Source organism: Gallus gallus, chromosome 3, assembly GCF_016699485.2.
Source record: "Gallus gallus isolate bGalGal1 chromosome 3, bGalGal1.mat.broiler.GRCg7b, whole genome shotgun sequence".
Taxonomy (NCBI): domain Eukaryota; kingdom Metazoa; phylum Chordata; class Aves; order Galliformes; family Phasianidae; genus Gallus; species Gallus gallus.
This window is the reverse complement of record NC_052534.1, coordinates 49,049,618-49,076,312: the sequence shown is the minus strand read 5'-3', so window position 1 is coordinate 49,076,312 and position 26,695 is coordinate 49,049,618. Positions and strand designations below refer to the sequence as shown.

General features: G+C 34.9%; 1 protein-coding gene and 1 long non-coding RNA gene across 2 annotated transcripts in view; one reads left to right on the top strand and one right to left on the bottom strand.

Annotated features, from left to right (window-relative positions):
* SYNE1 (spectrin repeat containing, nuclear envelope 1) overlaps nucleotides 1-26,695 on the top strand; it is a 250,326-nt gene that overhangs the window by 4,762 nt on the left and 218,869 nt on the right. The window contains 9 exon segments of the mRNA XM_040697338.2: nucleotides 8,246-8,341; nucleotides 10,076-10,159; nucleotides 12,783-12,803; nucleotides 13,068-13,160; nucleotides 14,233-14,411; nucleotides 15,881-16,077; nucleotides 16,213-16,322; nucleotides 24,519-24,626; nucleotides 25,461-25,598. Of these exon segments, the coding sequence (XP_040553272.1) occupies nucleotides 8,246-8,341; nucleotides 10,076-10,159; nucleotides 12,783-12,803; nucleotides 13,068-13,160; nucleotides 14,233-14,411; nucleotides 15,881-16,077; nucleotides 16,213-16,322; nucleotides 24,519-24,626; nucleotides 25,461-25,598 (1,026 nt within the window).
* LOC112532053 lies at nucleotides 120-26,627 on the bottom strand. Its single transcript, XR_003074235.2, has 3 exons — nucleotides 26,453-26,627; nucleotides 14,247-14,420; nucleotides 120-8,423 (listed from the first exon to the last, which is right to left on the bottom strand). It is a non-coding gene; the product is annotated as an uncharacterized LOC112532053 (long non-coding RNA).

Genomic DNA, 26,695 nt, shown 5'->3' with positions numbered 1-26,695 from the left:
TGGCTGTCAGCAAGTTTGCCTTGTTGCCTAAGCAGTGAGTCTAATGTTTTAAACTGTTTCTAATGTATGCTATTACACTGTCAAAGGAGAAAAACTGTTTTTATATTATAGGGATTAGACTCAAAAGAGAACCAGTGACCCATTCCATTCAAAAGTTTTGAAGCTCAAACTTAAGTCTTTGTGTTTTGCTTTTTTTTTTTTTTTTTTTTTTTTTAATGCATGGAAATGCATTTTCTGGGTTCACAACAGCTGTAGAAAGTACAAATGCGTCTGTGAAACACGTAGGATTTCCTTGCATTTACATTAAGAATTGTAACCTAAAAATCCAATATTTAGGTTACTTGGCTCTTATGAAGGATGGTTGCAGTTTTTATTATTTAAAAAGGAAGTGGAAAGATATAACATCTCCATTGTGTGGAGGCCCTTGAATTATGATAAGGAAACTCCTGGAAGTAGACCTATTTTTAGACAGAGTTGTCTGCTCTTTGAACCCCATAAAAAGTGAAGCACCACCAAAATGGAATGTCATGAAATACTGGCCTTGCACTGACTGCAGAGAAACAGCAGTACCTGATGAACTGACAACAGACAGAAAAAGTTCTTGGTATGAAGAAGGGAAGGAGACACCTTCAGAGATTATCACAGTCTGTGACCATATAACTCACATGCATATGCCTATTAGGGAGCAGCTTTCTAGCTGCCTCATCACCAATATATTTTGTCCAGAAGAATCAAGATTGCAAGGAAACTCAGCTTTCTTCCAAGGCTTTCACTATTTGCCAGAAGTTTTACCCGTGAGAATAGCAGTTTCCTGAAATAAGTAATGTTACCGGCTTTGGTGGAGAAACATTTGCTTGTGGCTACTGTAAAGCTACTAACATTACCTAAATTATTTGTACTGTACACATTTTCAGGACTACTTCTTGTTAAAACCTTTTCTCTACTTATTAACAGCCTGTTTATTGAAACAAGAGAGTTAAAAGGGCACTGTTTTTAGATGGTGATAGATTTGACTGACAAGTACTGTAAATATTATTAGTATGGTTATTAGTGCACAAAAATTCTGAGGCTAATAACAAGATGTCTGATGTATTTATTTATATAGTAACTCAGTTTATTCTAAATAATCTTACTTTCCTTCTGAGCTACGTGCACCCTAATTCTGAAATAGCATAATTATTAGAAGTGCTGATCCAAGCCAGACTGATTTTTCCCATCATTATTTATAAAACTTTGTCTTCAGTTAGATGAAGAATATTTTGTCATATGCAACTTATTAACCCTCCTGGTTGTTGAACTTTAGTAATAGAACTGTAACTGTATTTATACTTTCAGTTAGTATTTGCTGCTTTTCTTATCATTTTTGATGAGAATTATAGAATGTGATCTTTCCATTATCATTCATTTACTAGCATAAGTAGGAATGTTTTCAAACTCAGGATTTATGGAAAATATGGATATTATAGAAGTTGTAGTAGCATTTGTTCCTTCTGTTTTATTTTTAACTTTCTAAACTGCTTGGGAAGTGTTTTGACCGAAACAAGTTCATATGGACACCATGAAGGTGAACAGCAAGAATGCCTGAATGAACTTGCCACTTTTACTAATCTGGTAAACATGTTAATTGAAAAAATAATAGGAGGAAATTATAATAACAACAACAATAAGGATTAAAAAAAAACCCAGCATCTAAGGTTAATAGTATAGTAACTGTAACTCTAAAACCATGGTTACATGGAGAAATGCTCAATCAGTGAATAGAGTTTGAATGTTTTTGAAAAAATACTGGTAAGTGCATGAAAATTCAAAATCAAGAGAAATTAATGTTTTCTTAGCAAAACATCATTGAGTCTTTTTTTTTTGAAAAAAATCATTTTTGTCTTTTTATCTATAAAAAGTGAAGAACAGCTTTGAGAGTAGGGTTACAAGTCATTAACAATGAACAGAACTTGTAAATGAAATGAGTTTACAAATTGGACTCTGTAAGAAAGAGTTGGTATGATTGTTTATATTCTCTCTTACAGTAGAATGCTACTATTTTTGAAGTTGTATTTCTTAATCCAAATATATATATTTATAAAAACACATTATATACAAAAGAGTTAGTAAATTATGGGATACTTGAAAAGAAAAGTTGAGGTAAAGCAGCCTTAGCATGGTCTGTGCCCTCAGCCACAAGGCACCGTACTGCAGGGAACAAACGTGGCAGAAAGAGCTTCAAGGATGGTTACTAACAGGTAGTATAACAGTTTCATCTTGGGTCAGCTTTTATTATTAGGCTGCATGTGTCCCTGTGCCCTCAGGAGTTCAAGCTACCTGAATCCATTCTGTGATTCTGACTCAGCAACCTCAAACTGTCTCTTTGCCACCCACTTGCAGATATTAGGGTCAAGATAACAGATTAAAGTGCTCTATTTGTCCCCTGGCTGTCCAGTTTAATTTGTGCAGTCCTATTAATGATAAATGAGATATGCTTGTGTAGCAGGACCAGAACATTCAAGCTTTCTAACCCCATGCTATTTATATATATTTCTCTAAGTTTCTGGAACCAGACTTCTCTCCGTCACTGACTTCCAGCCTTCAAATCTGTAGAAATAAGTTAATTTCTCCTCTATGTATATTTGAGGAATCATTATTAATTCCAAGTTTAAAATATAGGGTGAAATTACACCAAATAAGTCTTATATATATATATATCCACACATATATATATATATATATATATATATATATATATATATGGATTGGATTGGACATGATTAAATTTTTAGATAGTGGATTAATTGAATAAGGAAGATGACAAACATGCCTCTTTGAAAACAACAGATGCACACACCTTTTATTCACTTTGTCATCTTCAGCGGTACAAAGCTTTTGAACACAACCTGAAAGTCGGTTTAACTCAATCAAATAACATCTTGTATAGAGATAACTTCAATATTTTTACTCACCAAAGTATTGTAAACTCATTGAAAACAATGAGCAAACAACAAATATATAATGAAATAAATGGTATGTATTTTGTACTTCTATTAAAAGGGAAAAAATATGGAGAAACAAAAGCAGGTGATTGATATGTCAAAATAAAATTCAGAAGGGATATTTTTAGGTTATATACATGCAAGGCTCTTGTAACACTAAATTAAATCTGGATATTAAACCTTAAATTAAGGCTTCTGAGACCGTGAAAGCTTGATATGTTTCACGGAAAATAAAAAGGATGAAAAAGAATTGGATATAGCAAAATTTATAACTCTCCCATGCAGCGTAACTAGGTATTCACACACAAGAACCTCATCTGTTTTCATAAATAAATTACATAGTTCTGTCTTTTTCAAAGGGAAAACACAAAGACTTCTAGTTATCTTAGTGACTGACAGAGGGAAACTTAAAGGCAAACTTAAAAACTGGTAGAATGACAAACTTAAAGCTAAGTCAATTTTACCAGCATGATAACAAATGTGATTTACAGCTTTCTACTCACTGTATGTTTTCACAAGTACTACATGTAACTGTAATGTTAAATGAAGGGTGAACTAGCATTCTCAAAATTAACTTGTGTGAAGGAGCTAGTCATGTAAGATTTAGGGCCCAATTCCTCTGACTTCAATCATAAAAGGAGACGTTAATAGCAAGGAGCATGAAAACATAATTTCTTACAGGAAAATATTCCTGTAGCAAAGATTCAAATGAGAAATGAAATGTTGAACACAACAGTGAAGCTTACCAAGAGACTCTTTATCAAGGAGTATACTGACAGGTCAAGGAATATTGGTTTATGTAACAAAAAAACAGTAGATTTAGATTAGATATCAGAAGAAATTCTTTACTGTGAAGGTGCTGAGGCAGTGGCTCGGGTTATCCAGAAAAGCTGTGGATGTCCCATCCCTGGAAGTGTTCAGGGTCAGGTTTGATGAGGCCCTGGGCAGCCTGATCCAGAGCGTGACAGCCCTGCCTGTTGCAGGGAGTTGAAACTGGGTGGACTTTAAGATCCCTTCCAACCCAGGCCGTTCTATGATTATACTGGTTACCAGAGAATAAAGCACTGTGTTGTTTTGACTTTCCTTTAAGAGCTATAATCAGTAAAAAATCTCTTGAATGCTTCTTATTTTAGAGACTCAACAGGACTTAATACCTACTCATCTGATAGCCATGGTATGCAGCCAAAATAGTAACTAAAATCAGTGAAAGCCAAGAGTGAAAACTAACTTAAAATTTTCTAACTTTGAAGATATTGAATGTAGTCCAGATTTTAGCTTAATGCTTGTAACTGTGTAACTTCAGCAACATAAGAAGCTGTAATGATCCTAAAACGCTATATACTGAATGCTGAAAAGACTTCATGAAAAATTTATTGAAGTAATTCTTAAACCAGACAAAAAGAATGTTAGAGAAGTGCATGAAATAAGCTTTTGAAATCCTATAATATTAAATAATATCTTACTTATAAGCTTTTGGACAAAATTCTTTGGTCAAAATCAGAATATTCTTTGATGAGCAGCAGACTTTAATTTAACAGTTCATCAGGTCTCCACTGAAATTTCCTATGACTCGTTGCTTGATTTTGGTATTACATAAGCTTCTCCAGGAAATCAAAATGATATTCTACATCTTGTATTGTATATACTCTTTCAACAAGTTTAGTACAGTACCGTAGTTAGTTTATAGTGGCGATGACATTTAGGAAAAGTCGTATCACGAAAGGCACACCCTACAACCAAATTCGTGTGCTTTGTAGGAGCAATATGAATTCAGAATTAATTGTAAAGGTTACTTTTTTTTTCTCCCATTAAACATTTATTTAAATAGCTATATTTAGAATTGATCCCTAGCAGGAACTGATGAGGATGTGTTTTGCTTATACCTGTTTCTCTTACAAACTGATCTCATTTCCTGCAGCTTTCAGGAAATACTATGAATTATTTAAAGAGCGTCAGTATATACAAAAAAAAATATGACTGACAAGCCTCACAGAAAGAAACATATGATAGATCTACTACCATTAGATATTCCTCTTCTGACACAGTAAACTATGTTTTGTAAAATCCAAATCTCAAATATGGAATTAACAGATATTTCACAGAATTACTGACTGGATGGAAGGGTTTATAAAGATCATCTAATTTTAACCCCCTGGCTATGAGTAAGGATACCTTCCACTATGCCAGGCTGCCCAGGGTGCCATCCAACCTCACCATGAGCACCACCAGGGATGGGGCATTCACAACCTCTCTGGACAACATGTTCCAGTGCCTCACCACTTCCTGAGTAAAGAATTTATTCCTAACATTTAATGTAGATCTCCCCTCTTTTAGTTTAAAAATAGTTCCACTTGTTCTATCCCTGTCTATCTTTCTAACACCTTCCAGGATGATCTATTCCATGATTTTCCCAGGAACAGACGTGAAGCTCACCAATGTGTTGTTCCCTGTATCTTCCTTTCTTCCTTTCTTAACAATGGGAGTGGTATTTCCTGTTTTCCAATCACTGGAGATGTCACCTGACATGATGGAGAGTGGCTTGGTAACTGCATCAGTTAGTTTGTTCGGGGCACTGGGACACATATTTTTTGAACCCATTCAGTTTCATGAGGTGGTCTTTTACTTGCTCTGCTATTATACGGAGGGGGCGATTTTACTCAACACCTAGAGGTACAGGGACATTAGAGCCATGAGAAGCATGGCTGCCAGTGAAAACTGAGGCAAAGAATTGTTGAGCACCAAACGACAAACGAACAGGGTCCTATCTCCTTATAATTAGTTGTTAACATCTTCAGATAGTGAAATACCTTATAAATTGCATTATGCAATACCATTTTGTTAGTATCTATAGTTAACTAATTTTCTACTTAAGAGGTATTGCATATAGAAGACCATGCAACAAGGCTATTTTACATGTCTTTTGTTCCCTGTTGTATTAGTGTTAATGTAAATGATGCGTGATGGTAAACATTGACAGTGCAATTATGCAAAGGTCGCAGCAACAAAAAGTAAATTTCACTCTTTGATTCTCAGAGTTCAGAACAGTCAGTCTTGTGGACTTTGATGTAATTCATTTGATGGTTGTTTTGTTCTTTCTCTTATTTGTTTGACTGCTTTCTCATCCTTTCTTTAGTTTCCCCCCATACTAACATTTGATTTATGTTGGAAGGAGAGTACTGTGTTTGTTTACCTGAACGATGTCTTTGGAGGTAGTTTCCCTGCTTTACTTCAGTGTGATGCCTTCAAATCAAGTTTTTCTAAATGTTGTCAGAAAGGAGTGACCCACGAAGGGTGTTTCAAAGCAAGAACTTGAAATGGATGATGAGAGGTTGTATCTGTAGCATGAAATGATGCACCCCAGGAACAAGAGGTACATCCCACATTTGGTTTGCACATGAATGCCAGATAGATCGTGACTTTATTTTGGAATAACACAAATTCTGGAGTGTACTGTGCATTGAGAATAAGAATACCAGAGCACTCAGGCTGGAAGGGATCTGTGTTGTTCTCAAACAGGTCATCTGACAGTCATATTACAGGTTTTATGAGGCACTGTAAATCTCTCATACCTGTTAATCTGAAGGTATCCTAAATCATCCTTCCTAAAAAGATCTCTCTGTTCCTTACTTTAGAGTGCTTCACTCTAAACTTCACTCACTCAGACAAGCTTCGCTACTGGAGCATTTAGTTCTATGACGAAATTTTTCAGGCCTTCAGCTGCTGTTGGATTAGGATAGTAGATGGTTGTCTTTAATGATGTATTATTTTAATACATATTTCTTCACTTTAGATCACACAATAATACTGATAAAACCAAAGCTGTTTCAGATTTCAAAGAGGAAGTGATAACACAAAAGGTGAAGAAGATTAATTATATTTTCATCAACTGCCTGTAATGGGACAAATTAAACTCCAGTGACCCGATTGCTCCACTGATTTCTTTGGTGTTATATCAAGGAAGAACATTATCCATAATGTATTACATTACTAGAAAAACAAAAAGTAATATGGTTAAATATACTCTTACAATATGTTACAATAGTGCTGTTTCATGTATTTGAGAACATACACTCTTTATTATTGCAGCTATCAGAGCATACCACATCTCAAATGAAGTCCACATTAGACCAAAACTGTGTCTCAATGAAGTTTTAGTTCATCAAAACTGAACACTGAAGGCTGGGTGTTTTGGTTATGGGAGGTAGAAATTTTTGCTGTCTGCTGGTTTTTTAATAGCATATTTACCTTTTCATGAGCAGCGTTTCATTTCTTAGGATCATCAAACGTATGATTCTATGGCAGAGAAATAATAATTCAAGATTTTGTACAAGCATTTTTTTTAGAAGCACCCCAAGCACAAATTATTAAGCAGAAGATAATTTAAAACTAAATTTTTAGTCTGTCCTTTCAGTCAATTAGCAGATATAAATATTACCATTATGTGAATTAGCAGGAATATAAATTCTAACAAAGTCATAGAAGCTGGAAAGTGTTTGTTTTCTTTAATTCAGCAGAACCAAGTTTCACTCCAAATTTTTGGTTAATGTGAAATACTGTGTGATCGTTAAAGTGCTGACCAGATGCTAGCCAAACTGGCTACAAACTGACATGTATACAAGAAATTGGAGTTCAGAGGTGGGACTTTGTTACTCAAAATTCCTGAAACATCATCTGTTTACATGTTTTTCAGTGTTGTCATTCTTGTGTTTGCAAACTTAAAGACATATGTTAAGCAATTTGTCTTAAGTAGAAGTTGTCATAGTGCTAACAGCACTGAAGCCTGCAAGGCCTGGATGAAAGAAAGGAGAGAAAATATGGCAATTTAGTGAAACAACATTTAGCTGTAAGAAAGCAGCAGAACTGCTCAGACAGCCACATTGCTTTAGGGATCTTTTCTTCACACAGCTCGTTTCTCAAACAAGGAGAGTGAAATTTCTGTGACATACGTAACACCGGGCAAAATATGCCAGTAGGTTGAAACATGACTGCAATAGTACATTAGTAAAATGTGTGTATTTTACAGTCTCTAGGCAACTGTTTTGTTTCTTTGGTTATTTTAGGGAGCAGAAGGCTTTTTCCAGAAATGTTAAAGAGACAAACAATATGGTGGCAAAGAAATGGTTAAAAAGCAAAACAATATTAAATGTTGTAAAACATAAAGAAGGGGACTCAACCACTCCTTGCCCTTCTGTTTGAAAGGAAGGGAGACAGAAGACAGTGCTGCTGCTGCCACCTTTATAATATCTGGTCTTCTCACTTTTCAGCGCAATCCTCCCATGATGGTCAGTGATTTGTTTGAAGACATCAAGGATGGGGTAATGCTGATAGCCCTTTTGGAGGTTCTTTCAGGGCAGAAACTGGTAAGAAGTTCCTCCCTTCTGAATCTGTGAGATGGTTGCACAACTTCTTGGATATGATCTTCTGGTTCTATATTTGAGTACTCTTAAAAACAAACAAACAAACAAAAAACCTACCTGACTGCTGTGAAGCAAGATAAATTTATTCACAGAGTGGTCTATCTGGTTATAATGCAAAATGAGATAACTGCAGGCTGAAAATCTTGATTTCATGTATTTTATTTTAGTTTTGTCTTACTAGTTCATAAAAATAACTTGTTCATATTAGTCTTTACAATTCACCTTGCTGTTACTATAGTGTTACTACTGTGACACAAACACAGTCTGAAACCCAAGCTTCTATATGGCTTGAAGAAATAATGACAGGTTTTCTTGTCTAATTCATGGCTTTCTTCTCAAGACATTGTGAGCCCCTCAGATATCATGGGGTCTAATATCCATGTGCACTGACAGATGCATAGCCACTGTGAAGACCCTCAACTGATGCCAAATGGCATTTCACAGCCATCACGTGCAAGGAGGCTACAATTTGTACTTGTCAAATGAATTTTCTCTTGGGACCCATGTTAGTAGTGTGTTTGTGATGGTGAAAGGAATTAAATATTTTTAGGCCAAGACCTCTCACTTTTTCCAAACCAGCTCATGTATCATGGGGCAGCACCTGAGAGCAGAACAACTACCATTCAGTTTGCCTATTCCCTCACATTCATACTATTTGCATGTTCCATTCTTTTTCCTCTTTCTCATACAGCAGGAGATAGCTGAAATTAATAGTAATTCGTATTGCAAGAGTGCTTGTAAAGAGATTTTAATGAGAAGTAAGCTACTTTTTCAAGGGTATTTCTGCTTTGTTGAAATGTACCGATTGCTGCTTCTGTTCATATGAGAAAAGAAGTCTCCCTCTTGCGGCAACATAATAGTAAAACAGGGAAAGAATTTTAGTGAAGGTACTGGTTAAGTGACATTCGCTAGATAATATCCTGCTCATACAAATCACAGAACGAGAGCAGTTTCTGGTTAACTAAAAAGCCATGTATAACAGAGTATTATATTCTATAGTAACTTCAAAAGGAATTTTAGAATCTATAATAAACAATTGTTAAAAATGTAACTTTATCAATACTAATTTAAATAGCAGTAGTTCGTATTTACATTGCAATATAATGTTAAGAGAACATTTAAAATTCAAATTTAGAATGTTAAGAGTTTAAAATATGTTCTTGATTTAATTCAAGGACAATTTAATTTCTTATTTTTTATTACTATTATTTTTAACTTACATGCCTGAAGTTCAGCAAAATTTTCTTCATGGCAGACTGAATTTTGATAATAATGACCACCTCAATTTCTCAGACAAAAATATTCTACTGAGACTTTACTTTTAACTTCTCTCAGATATATGCAATAAACATAATTAGTTTATTTTATGTGAGAAAAATAATCTCTGATTTTATGAAGTCTACAGACTGAGGCCCAAATCTTTTACCCTGAATTTATTAAATAACTAAAACTATTTGAAAATAGAACTTTGACATTAATGTCCCCTGTATCCATCGGATCTCCCTAGACTTCTCTGTTGGTTTTATGCAAAAACACAATTTGACTGCTCTGAGAAACATTTGTACAGGTAAATCAGGCTATGGCATATACATTTGTGTTTGTAATTATGTGGAACTTCATTTTTTTCAGCAAAGTGAATATACCTAATTGGAGTGTACACTTTTCTTTTCCTTAAAGCCTTGTGAGCAAGGACGTCATCTGAAGAGAATTCACTGGGTTGCCAACATTGGCACAGCACTTAAGTTTCTAGAAGGAAGACGGGTAAGTCTGATAGCACAAAAGCTGCTGTAAAGTAAAAATGTCAAGATTCAACACTAATATGTAGCAATTAATGGGATAAATTTTCAAGGGTTTTTAGTTAGAATCACCTTGGCTTATCTTTTTCCTTTTATTTTCTGTATTCTTTAACTCTTCCCTGCTTCCTTGTTTCTGTTCTCAGCAAAGTTAAGAACAATTTTCAGTTCAGTAGAGGCATTCCTTTATGACCATACTTGCAAAACACTGCTCCTTGAAATTAATACATGTGTGAATTTAGAACAGTGTGACCCTTTATTAGCTTGGCAGGAGTTCAAGTTAATTTCTGGATTGATTCTTGTAATCACCCCTCTGGCAGTTTTAGATGTAACACACAAAATGTAACAAAGCTATATAAAAATTTAACATATAGATATAAAACGATAGATGATTAGGGTGCTGAGGCACCTCTACTGCAATGACAGTCTGAGAGAAGTCTCCGGGGAAACCTTGTACTGGCCTTTCCGTTCCTAAAGGGGGCCTATAATAAAGAGGGGCTTTTTTTACCAGGGCCTGTAGTGATAACACAAGGTGTAGTAGTGCTAATCTAGATGAGAGTAAGTTTAGATTGAATATTAGAAATAAGTTATTTGCTGTGAAGGTGGCAAGATACTGGAACAGGTTGCCCAGAGAATCTGCAGATGCTACATCCGTGGAAATGTTCAAGGCCAGATTGGATGAGACTCTGGGCAGCTTGATCTAGTGGGAGGCATCCCTGCCCACAGCAGGGGACTGGAACTGTATGATCTTTAAGATTGCTTTCAGCAAACCCTTCAGTGATTCTAAGAAAAAACTTGATGTATTCTAGGTATGAATATCAAATAAAAACAATCTTGCTGTGTTACACTGACATATCTACTTTTTTTTTTTTTAATTACAATTGGAGATATTCTTTTTATTTCTTCCTTTCAGTTTATTTTTTTCCAATGCAGGTATAACAACCAAAGTATTTTATTTCTCTATAATGCAATGCAACAGTAGTTTGGGGACTTTTCTCTCTCAGTTATTTTTTGTATGTACGGTGTATTGGTATATCAGATTTCCTTCTAGAGGGAAATGGAAATAAACAATATGCAAGGTAGATTGGTGTGCATTAGCAGGTGGCTTTAGGCTGAATGCAGCTTACACAATGCATCTATCCAGTCTATCACCCTTGTCCTCTCAGAGGAGATGGGGATGTGTTCAGACAACAAATGCTTTTTCAGCAGCTAAGTGCGGTCCCTGGTTTTTACTCACAGGCAAATGAAAGAAGATGAGTGGCTGCCTGTGGCACTTGTGTGCTCGGGGTCTCCTTCCTCCCTGGGCTCTCCCACAAATAAAATTTATTACAGATTTATTCAACTTCATATTTTCACAATCCAGACAGACTTCTGGCTGTCATACTGCGAAATGCACTTGAGATTTTGCTGATACTATTCTGGACTAAACCTTTTTTATTGTTGTTATTTTGGTTTGTTTGTGTTTGGTTTGCGTTTTTCTTTTTAATGGTACTGAAGTGTTTATTTAATAGATTTAAATTCTTTTTAATGGATTATAAGACTAATGTAACAATAACTAGAGTAAATACACTATGGCTTCATGAGCAGCAGCCTAATCAAAAGCTTTAGCTGAGTCTTCATGACTCTTTTTATCTATAATATCCATAAGAAAAACCTTGTTTTCTAGAAAAAGAAAACTTTTTGTGGGAGCCGAGCCAGATAAAAGAGTGAGACTCAAGGTGCTTTTTTCTTTAGGTAGGTAATGGCATTATCTAATGGGCTTCCCAGCTGTTGATTCAGAGGACTGCATTTTTTGCTTTGTTTTGTGGATACAAACAAGGTGACCAGAAGTCAGTCTCATGCTTTTCTTAAACTCATTCTCCCAAGTTTTTCTATAACCCTTTTCCATGAACATGTTTTGAGTGCAAGAACAGTTTAGTAGCCCTCCTTATTAATGTCAAGACTAAAGGCAGAATTTTTTAGTTTTGCTGAGTGAATGATTAGTGTATTTCCTGATATTCTGATACTGCCTATTCTATTCCATTTCCTTAAGAACTGTTTACATGTTAGTTTCTTTATGCATAGTCTTTGTCTCTGCTGCTTTTTCTCTTGAGATTATTTTATGGTGACACTTTCTTCAGAATATAGGTAAGCATTTGGGAGTTAAGACCTATTTATGTTTCTTTTGATAAACTGCATATGACCTTGGACAACTGAAATATTCATATTCTTTATTAAAAAAAAAAAAATATATATATATAGTCAGATTTGTCTTTCAAGGGAACCTTCATCAGTGTTGGTAAAATATTTTACAATAAAAAGTTCCCTGAAGAAATGTGACTTTTTTTTTCTTCCCTTTCTTTAATGCTTTTTTCCCCTTTTCTTATTTCCTTTTTATTCTAAAACTGTTTTCTTTTTCAATCCTATACAAGTAGCGAGGACAGCCTACATAATTTAAAAACTGTTCCAGAGTATTCCATTTGCTTTCTTTCTTAATCGTATTCTGAGTTGTAAGCAAAATTATGCTTTCTTTACATTTTAAAATTAACACATTTACTTAATCACTTAAACATTATTTTTGTAACATTTTTTCCTTTTACTTTTCATGCTAGTCTGTATACCGAGGATCTCCGGTTTGTACAATGTTTTTATGTAATTTTTATCACTTCTTTCCTACAAAAATTAAATATTATTTCTACAATATTAGCCTGTTATGCACCTAAAATTCTTTCATTATGTATAGCAACACTTAAGTGAAATTACATAATTATGGGATACCTTTTTATTAAGAAACTTCTTATTTTGTTAGAAAAATTTATTAAAACATAAAATCTATATATTTTGTAATTGATATTGTTTCTTGTGTGTAGTAATAACATGTTTTCTTTCTAAAATAGATTAAGCTTGTCAACATAAACTCAACTGATATTGCTGATGGTCGACCTTCTATTGTGCTTGGCTTGGTGTGGACGATAATCTTATATTTTCAGGTATGTTTTTTAAATTCAGTGTTGCTTCCTCAAACAATGGTAGAGTTTATTGCAAATGAACTGGTGCATTTCCAGTATTTAATTAGATGATTGAAAGTATATAAATGACTGAGAATCTGATCTTGAATAAAGCAGCAGATAGGGCTGCTTCACATTGCTTAAACTAAAATACCTGTCTTGGTAATGAGCATAGAATATCTTTCTTCTATCACTAGAACACATTCTTCCAGTACCTCCGAAGAATGCAAAATAACAGTATAAAAAAAAAAAAAGCACCATTACCAGCCTTGCTGGTGATTGTACTCCATCTAATTCCAGTGCACGTGATGTCAGACAGCAATTAAGCTTAACATAATACAAGTAAGCATGCTGATTTCACTGGAACATGAAGATACTTGCAAGGATAATACTTAGCTGTAAACTGTCTAGATGGAGACCAATCTTATGCTGTCCTCTGGATATAATTTTTATGAGTTACAGCCAGATTGTCAGTCAAGTTAATGATTTACTTTTGATGGAAACCATGATGCAAATAAATGTCATACATCCTCAGCAAGTTTTACTAAAGCACTTTGCTGCAGTACATTGATTATTTCATCACAAGTTACATCTAAGCAAAGCCACAATTAAATTTATGCCAAAAGACTACAATATGAATGAAAGGATGATCATCAAGGTCAGTTAAGTTCTTTAATTTAGTGAGTATCCTTTGAAATTACTGACTCATTTTATGATGTGTATTAAAGCTCAATTTAAGCCACTGTCTATTATTTCAATTGTAATTTGTTGTACTAGATAACACACTTGCACTTTATTGTAGTTGTATGTAGTTTGGAAGGTCAATGATTGCTAGGTTTTCCATATTTCAGAAATTACAACCAACATATAGGTACAGACACACATTAAAATCTTTGAAGCTACTTTGAAGCACAGTTAAAAATTACAACATTTAAAAGTGACAACAGCTTCTGCCCAACTTTACTTTGTCAGTCCTATTAGTTTACTATTCAAGAGACAGGTGAAAATTAAACAGGTTATCCATGAACATCCGTTAATTTTTTTTTTCGTACAGATTGAAGAACTCACCAGCAATCTTCCACAGCTTCAGTCATTGTCTAGCAGTGCTTCTTCTGTGGAGAGCGTTGTCAGTTCAGAAACTGCAAGTCCCCCAAGCAAACGGAAGGTGGTAACCAAGGTCCAAGGAAGTGCCAGGAAGGCTTTGTTAAAATGGATCCAATATACAGCAGCAAGGTAAGTAACCTATAGATGAATTAAATTTGTATTTAGGTGCAAACTTTTTCTTTACAGTTTAAACTCTCTCAGTCAGAGTCTATCCTTTTGCTCTGTGTTTACATTGCACTGGCCTCTCTCTGATCATATTCTTTATGATAACAGAGGCTGCTAACTATTCTGCCATGACAACAAGCAAGTAATTATTTATAATTTGCATTAATTTTACAAGTAACCACATTTTCTAGGCTCTGAATAATGAATGGGATTATCTTTGACAGAAGGAGGAACTGGCAGGGGAATTAGCTATCTGAATGACAGTGCATTAGTTCTGCTGCCCAAACACTTGATGCCATAATGCAAGCCACACACTGACAGGTGACAGCACATGTGAATTCTGCACTGAATTCCAACACTTCCTGTCAAAAGACAGGTGATGAAATATCATGAAAATCCTTCTGCGGTTTTGAGATAAAAAGGACATAAAACCGCCCTGAACTTTCTTTTTAAACCAAGTAAAACAGGTAAAACAAAATTGTTTCAGAGTTATTTCTCGCTATTCTTTGTTACCTTAAGAGTCTTGCTTTTTTTTGTAGAATTATTCCAAGATTGCTCATTTTGCAAAATTCATTAAAAAAAAAACAAACACGTTCATATTCAGTCAAAGAAATGATATTAACTTAATGGCTTCCACTGTAAGAATGAAAAAAAGACGTTAAAATGATTTTTTTGTAAAGAAATGAATCTTCTTTCTTTTTTTAATTAAGTGATCAACACCATTTGAAAAAAAAAATCAATCATACAGTGATTTAGAGGAAAATGAAAAGTTTTGGAATACTACCTCAGAGAAAAGAAATATAAACACACAGACTTCCTCTAGTTTTCCAGTAAGCAGGTAGAACACCTGCTTACTTACAGTAACTTACAGTGCAATACAGTCTGATCTGGCATTTGTCCTATTGAGCTCTTGTTAGGAAGAGGCATTCTACTGACAGTAGTCAGCTGCAATTTCTAAACACATCAACAAACTTACTTTTAAATCAAATTTTCAACACTATGGAAAAAATAGGTTAAATGTGTTGTAAAAAATCTAGAGCAAGGATAGTACATTTTGCCTCTTCCTCATTTACACTGTAATTTGCAAGGGCTAGTTGAGGGCACTTTGAAGTCTGTAGAAGTCTTTCAGTGATCACAGTGGTCTTTGAATTAAACATACATGCAGTGTAATTGTTCCTGTGAACTCCACAATGGAAAGACTACCTTAATGTCAAGCTGTGTCTTCCAAGGAAACTTGCAGTTTGTATATTAAAAGATCCTGTTGAATTTATGCAGTGTATGGATGGAACTGTATCTGAAGTGACCAGCCCTGTACGAACAACAGGTACTTTAGGCTTAATGATAGACACTGACTGGAGCATCCTTTGTCCTCCTGGATTTCACCTTGTCTTGATACTGATGCAAGTAACTATTTTTTCTTTCATCTTCTTCAGGCAAGTTGGAATTGAAATCAAAGACTTTGGACAAAGTTGGAGGAGCGGTGTTGCATTTCATTCCATTATCCATGCTATCCGCCCAGATTTAGTGGACATGGAGAAAGTAAAAGGAAGATCAAACAGGGAAAACCTAGAAGAGGCATTTACACTCGCGGAAACAGAGCTAGGGATTCCGAGGCTCCTTGATCCGGAAGGTATCTAAGTTTAACAATGCTTGGACTATTTAAATGAGTTAAACCAAATGTGCTGATTTATTGTGTTTAAAGTTTTAAGTATTATTTTCTGCCACTTAGCTAACACCTAATTTACTGTGTTCTATACTTGTATAGATGTGAATGTTGACAAGCCGGATGAAAAGTCTATCATGACCTACGTAGCCCAGTTTTTGAAGTACTATCCTGATCCTCATCATACAGTGGCTGATGTGCAGGAGAACGAAGTAAGTTTCTCTTGCAAACCTATACAAGCCAGTTTATCGGGGGGGTGCTTCATAAACACATTTTGTAGCCTCATAGTTTATTCTTATATTCTGTTTTGATCTGCAATTCAAGTGAAAAGCAAGCACAATAAGAAAGCTAAGAAAGATTAACTGAGAATAAAGGAACCAGTGTTGCAGATGTTTCCCCATAACTGGAGAAAAGAGAATGGTGATCCTGCAGAGATTTTCCTTTCAGCCAAAGCAAAGAGAAACAGATATGGTAAATGGTAGCAAATCAATGTATCCAACAGTTTTCTGAGAGATTTTCAAGCATAATACTAATAAGATTGAAACTATTTGTTGCCTGAAGTAACACATCACTTCTGTTTCTATCACAGCGGATTTGTGGATAGGAAAAGGAGTTGTCCTAGAGAATGGTTAGAGGTAGTTTGTGGAATTTTAGGCTTGAGAGGCAGTTAAGATCTTGACTTGGATTTCTTTCTATTGTATAGTGAAATTAGACTGTTCGCTCTAAGGGATTGTTTTGCTATTTTTTTGTTTGTTTTTCTTGTTTGTGCTTTGAGCATGATAGTGTATTGGCTTTGCACTAGGAGGTAGTGCAAAGGATTGTACTCAGAGATGCCAAGTGATTGTGACTCACTTCCTAATCCTGATCATTTACTTCGTGCCAAATGGTAGGAAGCACTGCTGAGACAATCTGCTCAGCCCCAGTAAGAGAGAAAGAGGCAGTACTTTTGTTTATGTTTCTTCGGTTTCCTTACAGTCACAGAAGAGCTTTGATATGAGTGAATCTCCTTCCTTCTGGCTAGGTTTAGATTTATTAGGTGTGGCTAATAGCTTTGCTGTAGCTGCACAGTAGCTGTATCTTTGATGTCTGATTCCAGAGCCTGAGCCACTGGCATTCCTCATTTTCCTTACTGCAAAATTGTGCTGAGGATGTAAATGTGCCAATGCCATAGCACTGAGCCATGGAGCTGAGCTGACAGGAGAGTGGGAGTGAACTCTAAAGCCTCCATTTCTGACCCAAGACAGGCTGACACAGTCCTGCTACTTCCATACCATGGCGCGCAATGCAGCATCTGCTGCCAACAGACTTGGCCATGTCTGTCACCTGGACTATGGCTGCGTTATGTGCACATAACACACCTGATCTAGGCATGAAATTTTAGACTTCTTTTAATTCTAGAAATGTCCACACAAACAGCTATTCCTTCTGACCACAAAGGACAAGCTTAAATCACTACTTCACTTCTTCCAAGTTAATTCCACTTGGAATTTGTGTAGACAACACATCTTCAAGAAACACACTGGAACCTGAGTTGGCTGGGGGGCAGAGGAAGAGAAAGTCAGTAATCTTCTCCAGCTCTCACCTCCCTCTCCTGCCATTAAAAGCCACCCATGCACACTCACTATGAGGTTGGAGTCATCTGACTAAGAATTCACTACTGAGATAGTCACTCTAAGATGATTTTGACAAACAGAAAAATACAGTAACATCTGCTACTCAGTGCATCTTATTCTGTAGCAAGCACTTAACACAAATCAGATGAAATACACCCTGAAAGTGCTTAATTTTGGAAAACAAGAAATTAAGAGTACCCTAAGAGTTTAGCAGATAATAATCTTGACAGGTTATCCCTCTCAGATACCTGTACTCCAACACTGTGATAATTATTTATTATCATAGACTTATAATAGACTTCAGGGAGAACAGAAAAAGGCCAAGAATAGAGGGAGTATATCACTCACAGGAAAATAAAATCTGTGTGGATTTGTTTTTAATCAGCTTAAAAGACTATTTTATCAATCACTAACTAAGGGTCAGGTTCATCTCAGGCAGTTTTAAATTCTTTTGAAATGCTATGCAGTGTTAAGACAATTTATTCATCTTAAGAAAAATGACCATCTGGAAATGTGTCTATCTCTTGCTGATTACAGATTGGCAAAATACAAGTATCTAGATTTTAGATTCTTAGAGATGGATGAATCCTATGTAAATAAAATTAAAAAAAAAAAAAAAAAAAAACCCGACCAAATAATGCAGAATCCCTAAAGAAAGCTACATGATGGACATATGAAAGTGTTAGGTTAGTAAGAGTGAATAAAGAGACAATAAACACTGTTCTACCTACACTGTTAGGTATAGTTATCATAAAAGCATACAATTCACTTATATGGTTTCCAGAAATGCTGCTACTTAAAAGAAAACCACAAAACTTTTATATGTCTGATCTGATCCTGCATATGCCTGCGTACTCAAAACAGAATCAGTGAACTATACTCCTTGAAAAAGAATATATAATCACAGAAATAGCTTATATCTGATACACTGTCAGCTGTGTGCACTGAGAAAATGAGTAATCTCTCCTTCATTTTTTTCCAATCAGTTCATTAACCAACGTGTATATTAGAATGACCATGGATTGGGCATCCCAGAAAAACAGCAACCATTGTCCTAAAGATATGTTTTCTGATGGTCAGAGAGAACCTCTTGTGTTTCAGTCTGAGCCGAGTGCCTCTTGCCCTGGCACTAGGGTCCACTAAAATGAGCCTAGAATTGTCCTCTTTGCACTCTCTCCTCAGGGCTTTATATACACTACAAAATCTCTCTACTCCAGGTTAACAGGCCCATCTTTCTCAGCCTTTGCTCACAGGACAGTTGTTCCAGTCCCTTCCACGTATCTGTGGCACTTTGTTAGGCCATATCCACCTCTCTCCTGTGCCGAAAAGCCCAGAAATGGACAGAGCACACCAGGTGTGTTCTCAACAGTGCTGAGGACAGGGGAAAGATCACCTCCTTTGACCTACTGGCAGCACTACTAACGTGGATCCGTGTTCACAGTAACTTAATCTGGTGATTTAAATCACGCTTTACCTACTTTTTACCAGTCCATGCACAATTTAAAATGTGGGCTAAGAAGTGGAAAGACCCACTGCAGTACAGAAATTCCATATGATACTTCACAATTTAACATTGGATTATGGTTTTATTTTCTAATAATCCCTTTAAATATGGAAAGAAATATTTATGTCTATGTATTGTTAAACTTCATGTTGTTGAATTTTAAGCACTGGAATCTCTTCATAATATAATGCAATATAAATGAATGACATTTGCAAAAGATAATCTGGATATCTTATTTAATCTAGTTATTGTGCAGTCAACAAGATCGACTTCATTAATTCTTGCTTCCCTTTCTTCACCCAGTCCACAACCACGTAAACTACTGTCCTAATATTTGTTGGAATCTGTGTTTAGTAGTCTGCCAAACTCATCATGATTTTCTTGAGAATAGATCAAATATCTTAAAAAAGAAAAACCTCTGTAAGAAATTTGATTATCTGTTGACAGATTCTCTCTGAAAAAAATCATAAAGAATCCCAGATTACAAAAAAAAAAAGAAATCCTTTCCCTGTGACATGTCAGAAATATAAAATTTCATAGTAATAGAAGGCTCAAGTTTGCCAAAAGTTTAAACAAGAATACTTGAGAGCTTATATCTATCCAGTATTGTTTTTTTTCAATGTATTTCACTGTTTCAGAGCTAATGACTGAGGTATGGGACTTTACACATGTTGCTTAATGAACTGGCTCCATTCAGATCTCTTTTCCATGAAGTTATTTTATGCAATCATTTTAAGCCAAGGGCAAAGGTGATGGAACTGACAGTTATGACTGACAGGACTAGGGAGCGAGGTATAGAGTCACAGTGACATAGGTCACTGATAGGCATGAGAATTTTGCCAGTGATGGATTAGTAGAATTAAGAGAAGTCTAATATATCATGCCTGTATCAGCTGTGCTCATATATGAGCCCGTGTAAGCAACGCGAAGAATCAGTTACTCTAAAGTAAGTAACTGCTTTTTTCAGATAAATCACATGGTGACTAGTAATCCAGAAATTAAATGTAGTATGAGAATTTCTTCACTACATGTGATACAGGTATATGCATTTGAGAATTTTTTATGTACATCTTTAATTGCATTCTTAAACACATAGTTCTTGTATTACTCTTACTGGACTTTCTACCTGCTTTATTTTGTTTGCTTCTTTTTTTCTTCTTCCTCTTGTTTTCCAACTTCTTTCATATTGCTAGGAACTTCAATCAATCCCAACTTTTGTCATTTCTTTTATGAAATTTAAGGTAAGGATAATGTGCTCCAGAATAATGGGCCTGCCTTGGGCATTTCATATTTTTTATGTTTTATCCTGAACATATTTGACATTTGATCTTGGATATTTTAATAGACATTGGTTAGTTACCCTCCAATTATTCTTTCCAAAAGAGGAAATAGATGAACATAATGAGTCTAAGTCTACTTTCTTACAATAGCTAATTCTAACAGCAAAATGCCTAATTTTGCAAATGATTTTTTAGAAATATAGAAAAGGAAGTCAGCTTACCTATAACAAGCCTCAGACTATGTTTTCTTAATTGTAGATATAAACATGAGAAAATAGATTACAAATTCTTGTTTCTATTCATCTATTTTCATTTTAGATTGATATTGTTATATATTCTTAGATTTATAGAGTAGATATTAGATTGAATATATGATTGTGTAAGTGATGTATGTGGTATGTATGTCTGAAGGAGAGACCAGTCATGTTTAAGTACATGATGTGCTCTGCTCTTTGTTTTCACATAATTTTTGATCTTTTTAAGGATATATTTTTGTAGCTATCTTGGACATTTAAATACTTAAAACTTTCTAGTATTATCTGAGAAGTTGAGAAATCCAACAGATGGAATTTTATGTATAAAGTGAACATTCAAACAAGTTTCAGATACATTCAAATACATTTCAGAATACTCAGATAAAACTAGAAGATTGCAGGAGTGAAAATGTAATGAAGAAAATAGCAGCTGTCATTGTAGTCAGTCAGTTCTGTTTTCAGTCTCACCTGGTCCAGAAACTTACCTTTATTCAACAGCAGTTTCTTTGTGTTGGCTTTTTTTTTTTTCTTTTAAGCAATAAAAAATAGGTCGATCACCTGCTCATCTCATGCCATGTATTTACAAACTACTCATATATATTGAAATGAAGTTCAATAACCATAGCAGAATTATTCCCATCTCAATCCATTCAAGCAAAAGTTTGGGCAGCTTTGATTGGACCTTACTATAAAATCTTAGCCTTACGTAGTCCTGGTGTATTGCTGCTTAAGATAATGAAGAAGTGAAGTGGTAGAAGTTGGTTCAGCTCACTATGGATTTACATACAGAAGAAGCACACTCTTTCATAATATATCTGTTGTAAAGCATTTCTCGTACTTTGATAGTGAACAAGTAAATCAGATGATAAACCCATCACTTCCAGTGTATTTTTACTATCAGAGTTCCAAGTTATAAGAGGGTTTTCCTCAGCAGCAACTGCAGAAAATAACTTCCTGTATTCTTCCAGTAACCTACTGTCTGCCTTTAATAGCTCATTTCTGAAGGTGATGCTTGGCTCAGCATTCACAGCCCATCTGTGGTACTGTTGTCAGTGTGAGTCTTTCTGTGCTAACAGTAACACATACATATAACTCAGTGTTTTCAAGAGAAATAACCTAATTAATTGATTTCATGTACATACATTTTAAAAGTGACTTGATTATTCTTTTTCCACCAGATAGGCAATATAGTAATTCAGCATCTCTGATAAACAGATAACTTATTCTAGATTAAAATGCTCATGTCTGAAAATTCTATCTATGCTATGCCTGAGAATTTGAATGTCTGCTGGTTAATAATTACATATTAGAGATTATGTACTTTTTTGAGTTCTTTAGTTATTAACCAGCAGAACTATTCAAATTCTCATGTTCTCAAGTTTGCAGGTGACAAGTGATATGCTGAAATAGAAAGCTGTGAAAATGAATGAATACCTATATGAATGATATGTCTACCCTGCTTTTCTTGTGCTGCACAATGTCTTTAATGCTGTTCAGTGAGGTACTTAGTTACTGAAATGCTTTCATCTTCTGCAAAACAAAAAATTGTCTAATGAGAGATGTGGCTGTTCCTGTGTTCTTTATATTCAGGTGCCATAGAAGTCCTCTTGTTGCTGGTGATATTCTATTTAGAAAGAATTGGTCAGATTCATTTTTAGCAATAAATAAACTATTAAACCACGTTAGTAGAAATCTTGCAAAATACCTATTTTACTTGCTTTGCTGTAGGAACAGTTGTGGCCACAGATGCTCCTACCAAGTCTTATCTTTAGTGACTCTCAGCAATAAGAATGTAATCCATAGAGAATAAAATCCTGTGCTTTACAAAATTGAAGTTACAGTGTGAACTAAAAGCAGTATACACAGTATTGTTAAACATTCATTCTCTTCTTGACTTCGAGAATACCTTACTTAAAGTTCTAATTGCTAGGATTGTTATGGTTTGAATCCATTATGATGCAGGGTTTCCTATTGCCTTTATGGAGCTGACTGCTAAGCATTAACAGAGATTTCAATAGTCTATCATTAAAGTTATTATTTCTAGTGTATGGAGTGCCCTTAATTCCAAAGATTTTAGTTTTTTTGATGGTTGAATGAGTTAAGAATTCTCTCTTATATTCTTCTCCTCATATGGGAGTGGTCATGAATTTTCTGTTTGTCTCAAATAATTCTGACATTATTTTTCCACACACAGAGCAAATTATCATGCCAGAAAGCTAGTGCTTTTATTTTCTTCTCTATATTTAAATTATATGACAAGTCGGAAGCAGTAGGAGTTCTTGCATCTTGGGACCTTCTGTTAAGTAAAGGAATTGCCAGCTTTGGAAATAGCTGGAGCAGGGAAGTGTCATAGATGTCCCATACTGTTTTTCAGGCAGCAGCCTAAGCATGTGTCAGAAGACAGGAACCTGAGCTATAGAGAACTTTATTCCAATGCAGCTGCCATAACACAGTGTTAACCTTGCAATATCCAATTAACAATTAACAGGTGTACTACCTGTGATATTTGCACATTCTATTATGCAAATTCTGTCCAGCCAACTACCACTGTTCTGAGTAGAGGATCAGTAGGAGAATTAGCAGAAATACATCGAAGATCCTCAGTTGAAATGAAGCAATTCTTCTAAGCTGTTAAAATGGCTACGGTCCAGTTTCATTTCTCTTATGTAATGCTTCAGTCTTAGTCACACATTTTATGTTCATAGCTGATATAATATGTTGTTTGTTCATTTTAATAGATGTGTTTCTGACAGTCACCAGCTTTACAGTAGTATAACCTTTTTGCTTCCAAAAAGTGGCTTCTGATTAGTAGCCAGAACATGTCTTTCATCACTTGGAAATCCGAGATGGACATTTGTATACTACTTAAAGACTAGTGTTCCTTCACAGTGCACAAAAAACCTTTCTGTTGCCTGCTAACCTTCTAATATAACATGCTTAAAGACCTGAGATTTCCTACCAGTATTTTTCTATTCACTATCAGGTCACTGAATTCTGAAAGCAGCCCTGCAAAGCACCAGTGCCAATGATAGACTTGAAGTGTTAAAGCAAAACTGTAAAACAAGTATGTTTTTTTTAAAAGCCATAAAATGTCATGGAAGCAAAAGAAATTGAACAGAACCAGATTTTCTTTGTTTCTTTTCATTTTTCCTTGTTAAAACCTTCTATACCAAAATATTTTTCTGGCTTCTGTACATACAACTTGATGTCAAGGATTGCCCTGAAGTCAATGAGAAAGTAAATGTGCAAGCTTGGATCATACAGTTGCACTTCTAATATTTCTGCACCCCCAAGCAGTAGTTCAGTAGTAGACAGTAAGATGATAAAATGGTCATAAAATGAGAAAGATGATAATAAATCCTCTCCTGTCTCAGATCAATTAGCTTTTACTGAAATTCCCTCTGAATGTATGCGGAAAACTAAAATTAGCTGTTGTGGTATATTTAAAGTACTTTCTATTAATTTAACAGCAGGTGAGAACTGCAAGTAGTATTTCTGACATAGTAATGACCCAAATAGTCAAGACATCACCTCTCTAAGACTTGTGTCTAAATGCTGAGTTCTTTCTTCCACTCAAGTGCTTTTCAGTTGGACTATATGAAGGTAAATAAGGAGAGAATTTGGCCCGGAGGTTTCCATTGATTTTTCCCTATAACTAATGACCTTTAATTGCTACAGAGATGTTCATTTCTGGACTATATCTGACACCTGTACTAATAGGATGCAATGTTTTTTGTGTGGTTGTACTAAATCATAGAAGGAAGACAAGTTGATGCTGAGAGACCTAAAAGTGTGGGCAGAACAATTTGAAAGAGATTTAGCACGGGCACAGGTGGCAGAAACAAGTTTACAGGAGAAATACCAGGTAAGCAACTGGGAAAGATTTTTTTAATAAGATGCTGTTGTCTCCATTTTGTGACACTGCACTGCAGTATTTTGTACCATCTGTATATATACGATTTGATGTATTGTACATATATGCAATTTTATGTATTGTAGCTTAAAGAAATAAGGATTCAAACTGTGTTACTTGTTGGTGGAGGAATTATGACAGCTCCAACTTTGCTACGTAGAGCAGTGCACAGATGGTTTTCCTTACAGAAAGCTTTTTCTAGCAGCATGAATAAGGTCTGTCCTAGTTAGAAGTGAGCATGTGTCTGTACAGTCCTTCCAGATCCTGCATTATATAGCTCAAATAGGAGGTATGACTGAAATCTGGGTGAGGTGACAGGTGAAGAGGACAGGGCTTAGTTCTTCATTTTTAACCCTTCTTTCAAAGGTTAATGTCTAAACCTGTAACAGAAATTTTGACCTAAATTTTCTCCTGAAGCTTGACTGCTTCCTAAAAGCAATCATTATCTGTCTCAACTAGCATTTAGTTGATACACTTGCTAGTTTTCTATTAACACTTGCTAGTTTTCTATTCAGTTACTATTTACTTTTGGACAGGGTTCAGGCCTCTGGTAACTGAAGGGAAATACACAAAAAAAGTCTTACACGTATTTTCTAGGGGGATTCTAAGTTCTATTAAAACCTTAAATAAACTGCAATTCAATAATGGCTATAAGTACACGAGTTAACTGCTAAAGTACTAAAACTGCTATCAGTACAAAATTGTCATACAGGTCACAGTATACCATAAATATTACAGAATTTGTTTGACTGTGTATTACATTGATTTTATTTTCTCTTTGTGCAGTCATTTAAGCATTTCAGAATACAGTATGAGATGAAAAGGAAACCTATTGAACTTGTAACCCAGTCCTTAAGGAAAGATGGTAAATTATCACTTGATCAAGCTATAGTGAAGCAAGCGTGGGACAGAGTTTCTTCCAGGGTAAGTTGAAAACTTATTATGCTATACACTTCTTATTAAGGATGAGAATTTTAAATTATTTAGAATTTTAAACCATTTGCTATCACTTTTGTTAGGCATTTGGAAACTAAATATGGACCATGTCTCCAGGGATGCTGGATTATATTGTATTTGGTTTGTGAATGTTTTCATCATCATCATCTTTAATAGTTGCTCATGCATAGACAGAATATGAACTTAAAGACAAGCAAAATACTTTGAGGTTTCCCTTTATTTGAAAGTTTTTAGCAGAGCATAGCCAAGTTGAAAGTGTTGTAGAGCGTGCACAATGCACACTTGACATGCAATATTTTAATGAAAATTGCTAGTTATTCTAGCAATAAATAAAAATTCTAATAAAACATTTTTAATTTAACTAAATAATATTTCTGTGCAAAAAATACTGAATGCTTTATCAGCGAATGAAGCTTTAAGGCTAATTTTTGCCTGATTGCAATAGCAGGAATAAATGGCAGTGTTCATGATTGATAATAATCTTGTAATTGAGTGAAAAATCCCAAGTGAGTTACAAAGATTGTCCAAAATAAGAAGTTATCAAATAATTATTACTCAGTGAATTTTAACAGATTTTTTGTGTGTCATATTTAATAGAGTAACTATTTAAAAAAAAAGCTAGAGTTCAGTCACAGTTTTTATTATTTTTACTCCCATAACTGAGATTGCCAATAAGACATTATTTTACTGCTGTACTCTCAAGTCCACACTCCTTTGAAACTCATTTGCATATTACATAGAAAATATAATCAGAAGAATAGTAAAAAGGTTTTATGCAAAAGTATGGAATAAATGACGCTATGAGGAAGATTCTCACCTACCTTTCTGTCCCTATTAACTGATCAAATTCCAGATCTTCAGCATGTCAATTGTTGCAGTTTACATGCAGCTCAGATACCATTCTGAAAGAGAAATACATGTATCAGCAAATCCTTATAGAGATGTTGTTGCCCAAGAGAATGTTGTAATTTCAGAACAAATGAGAAGTGAAATATATATACGTTTCTGTCTCAAACAAACTCTTTGAAGTGGTATTTTGGTCATCTTTTGTCTCAGTCTGAATT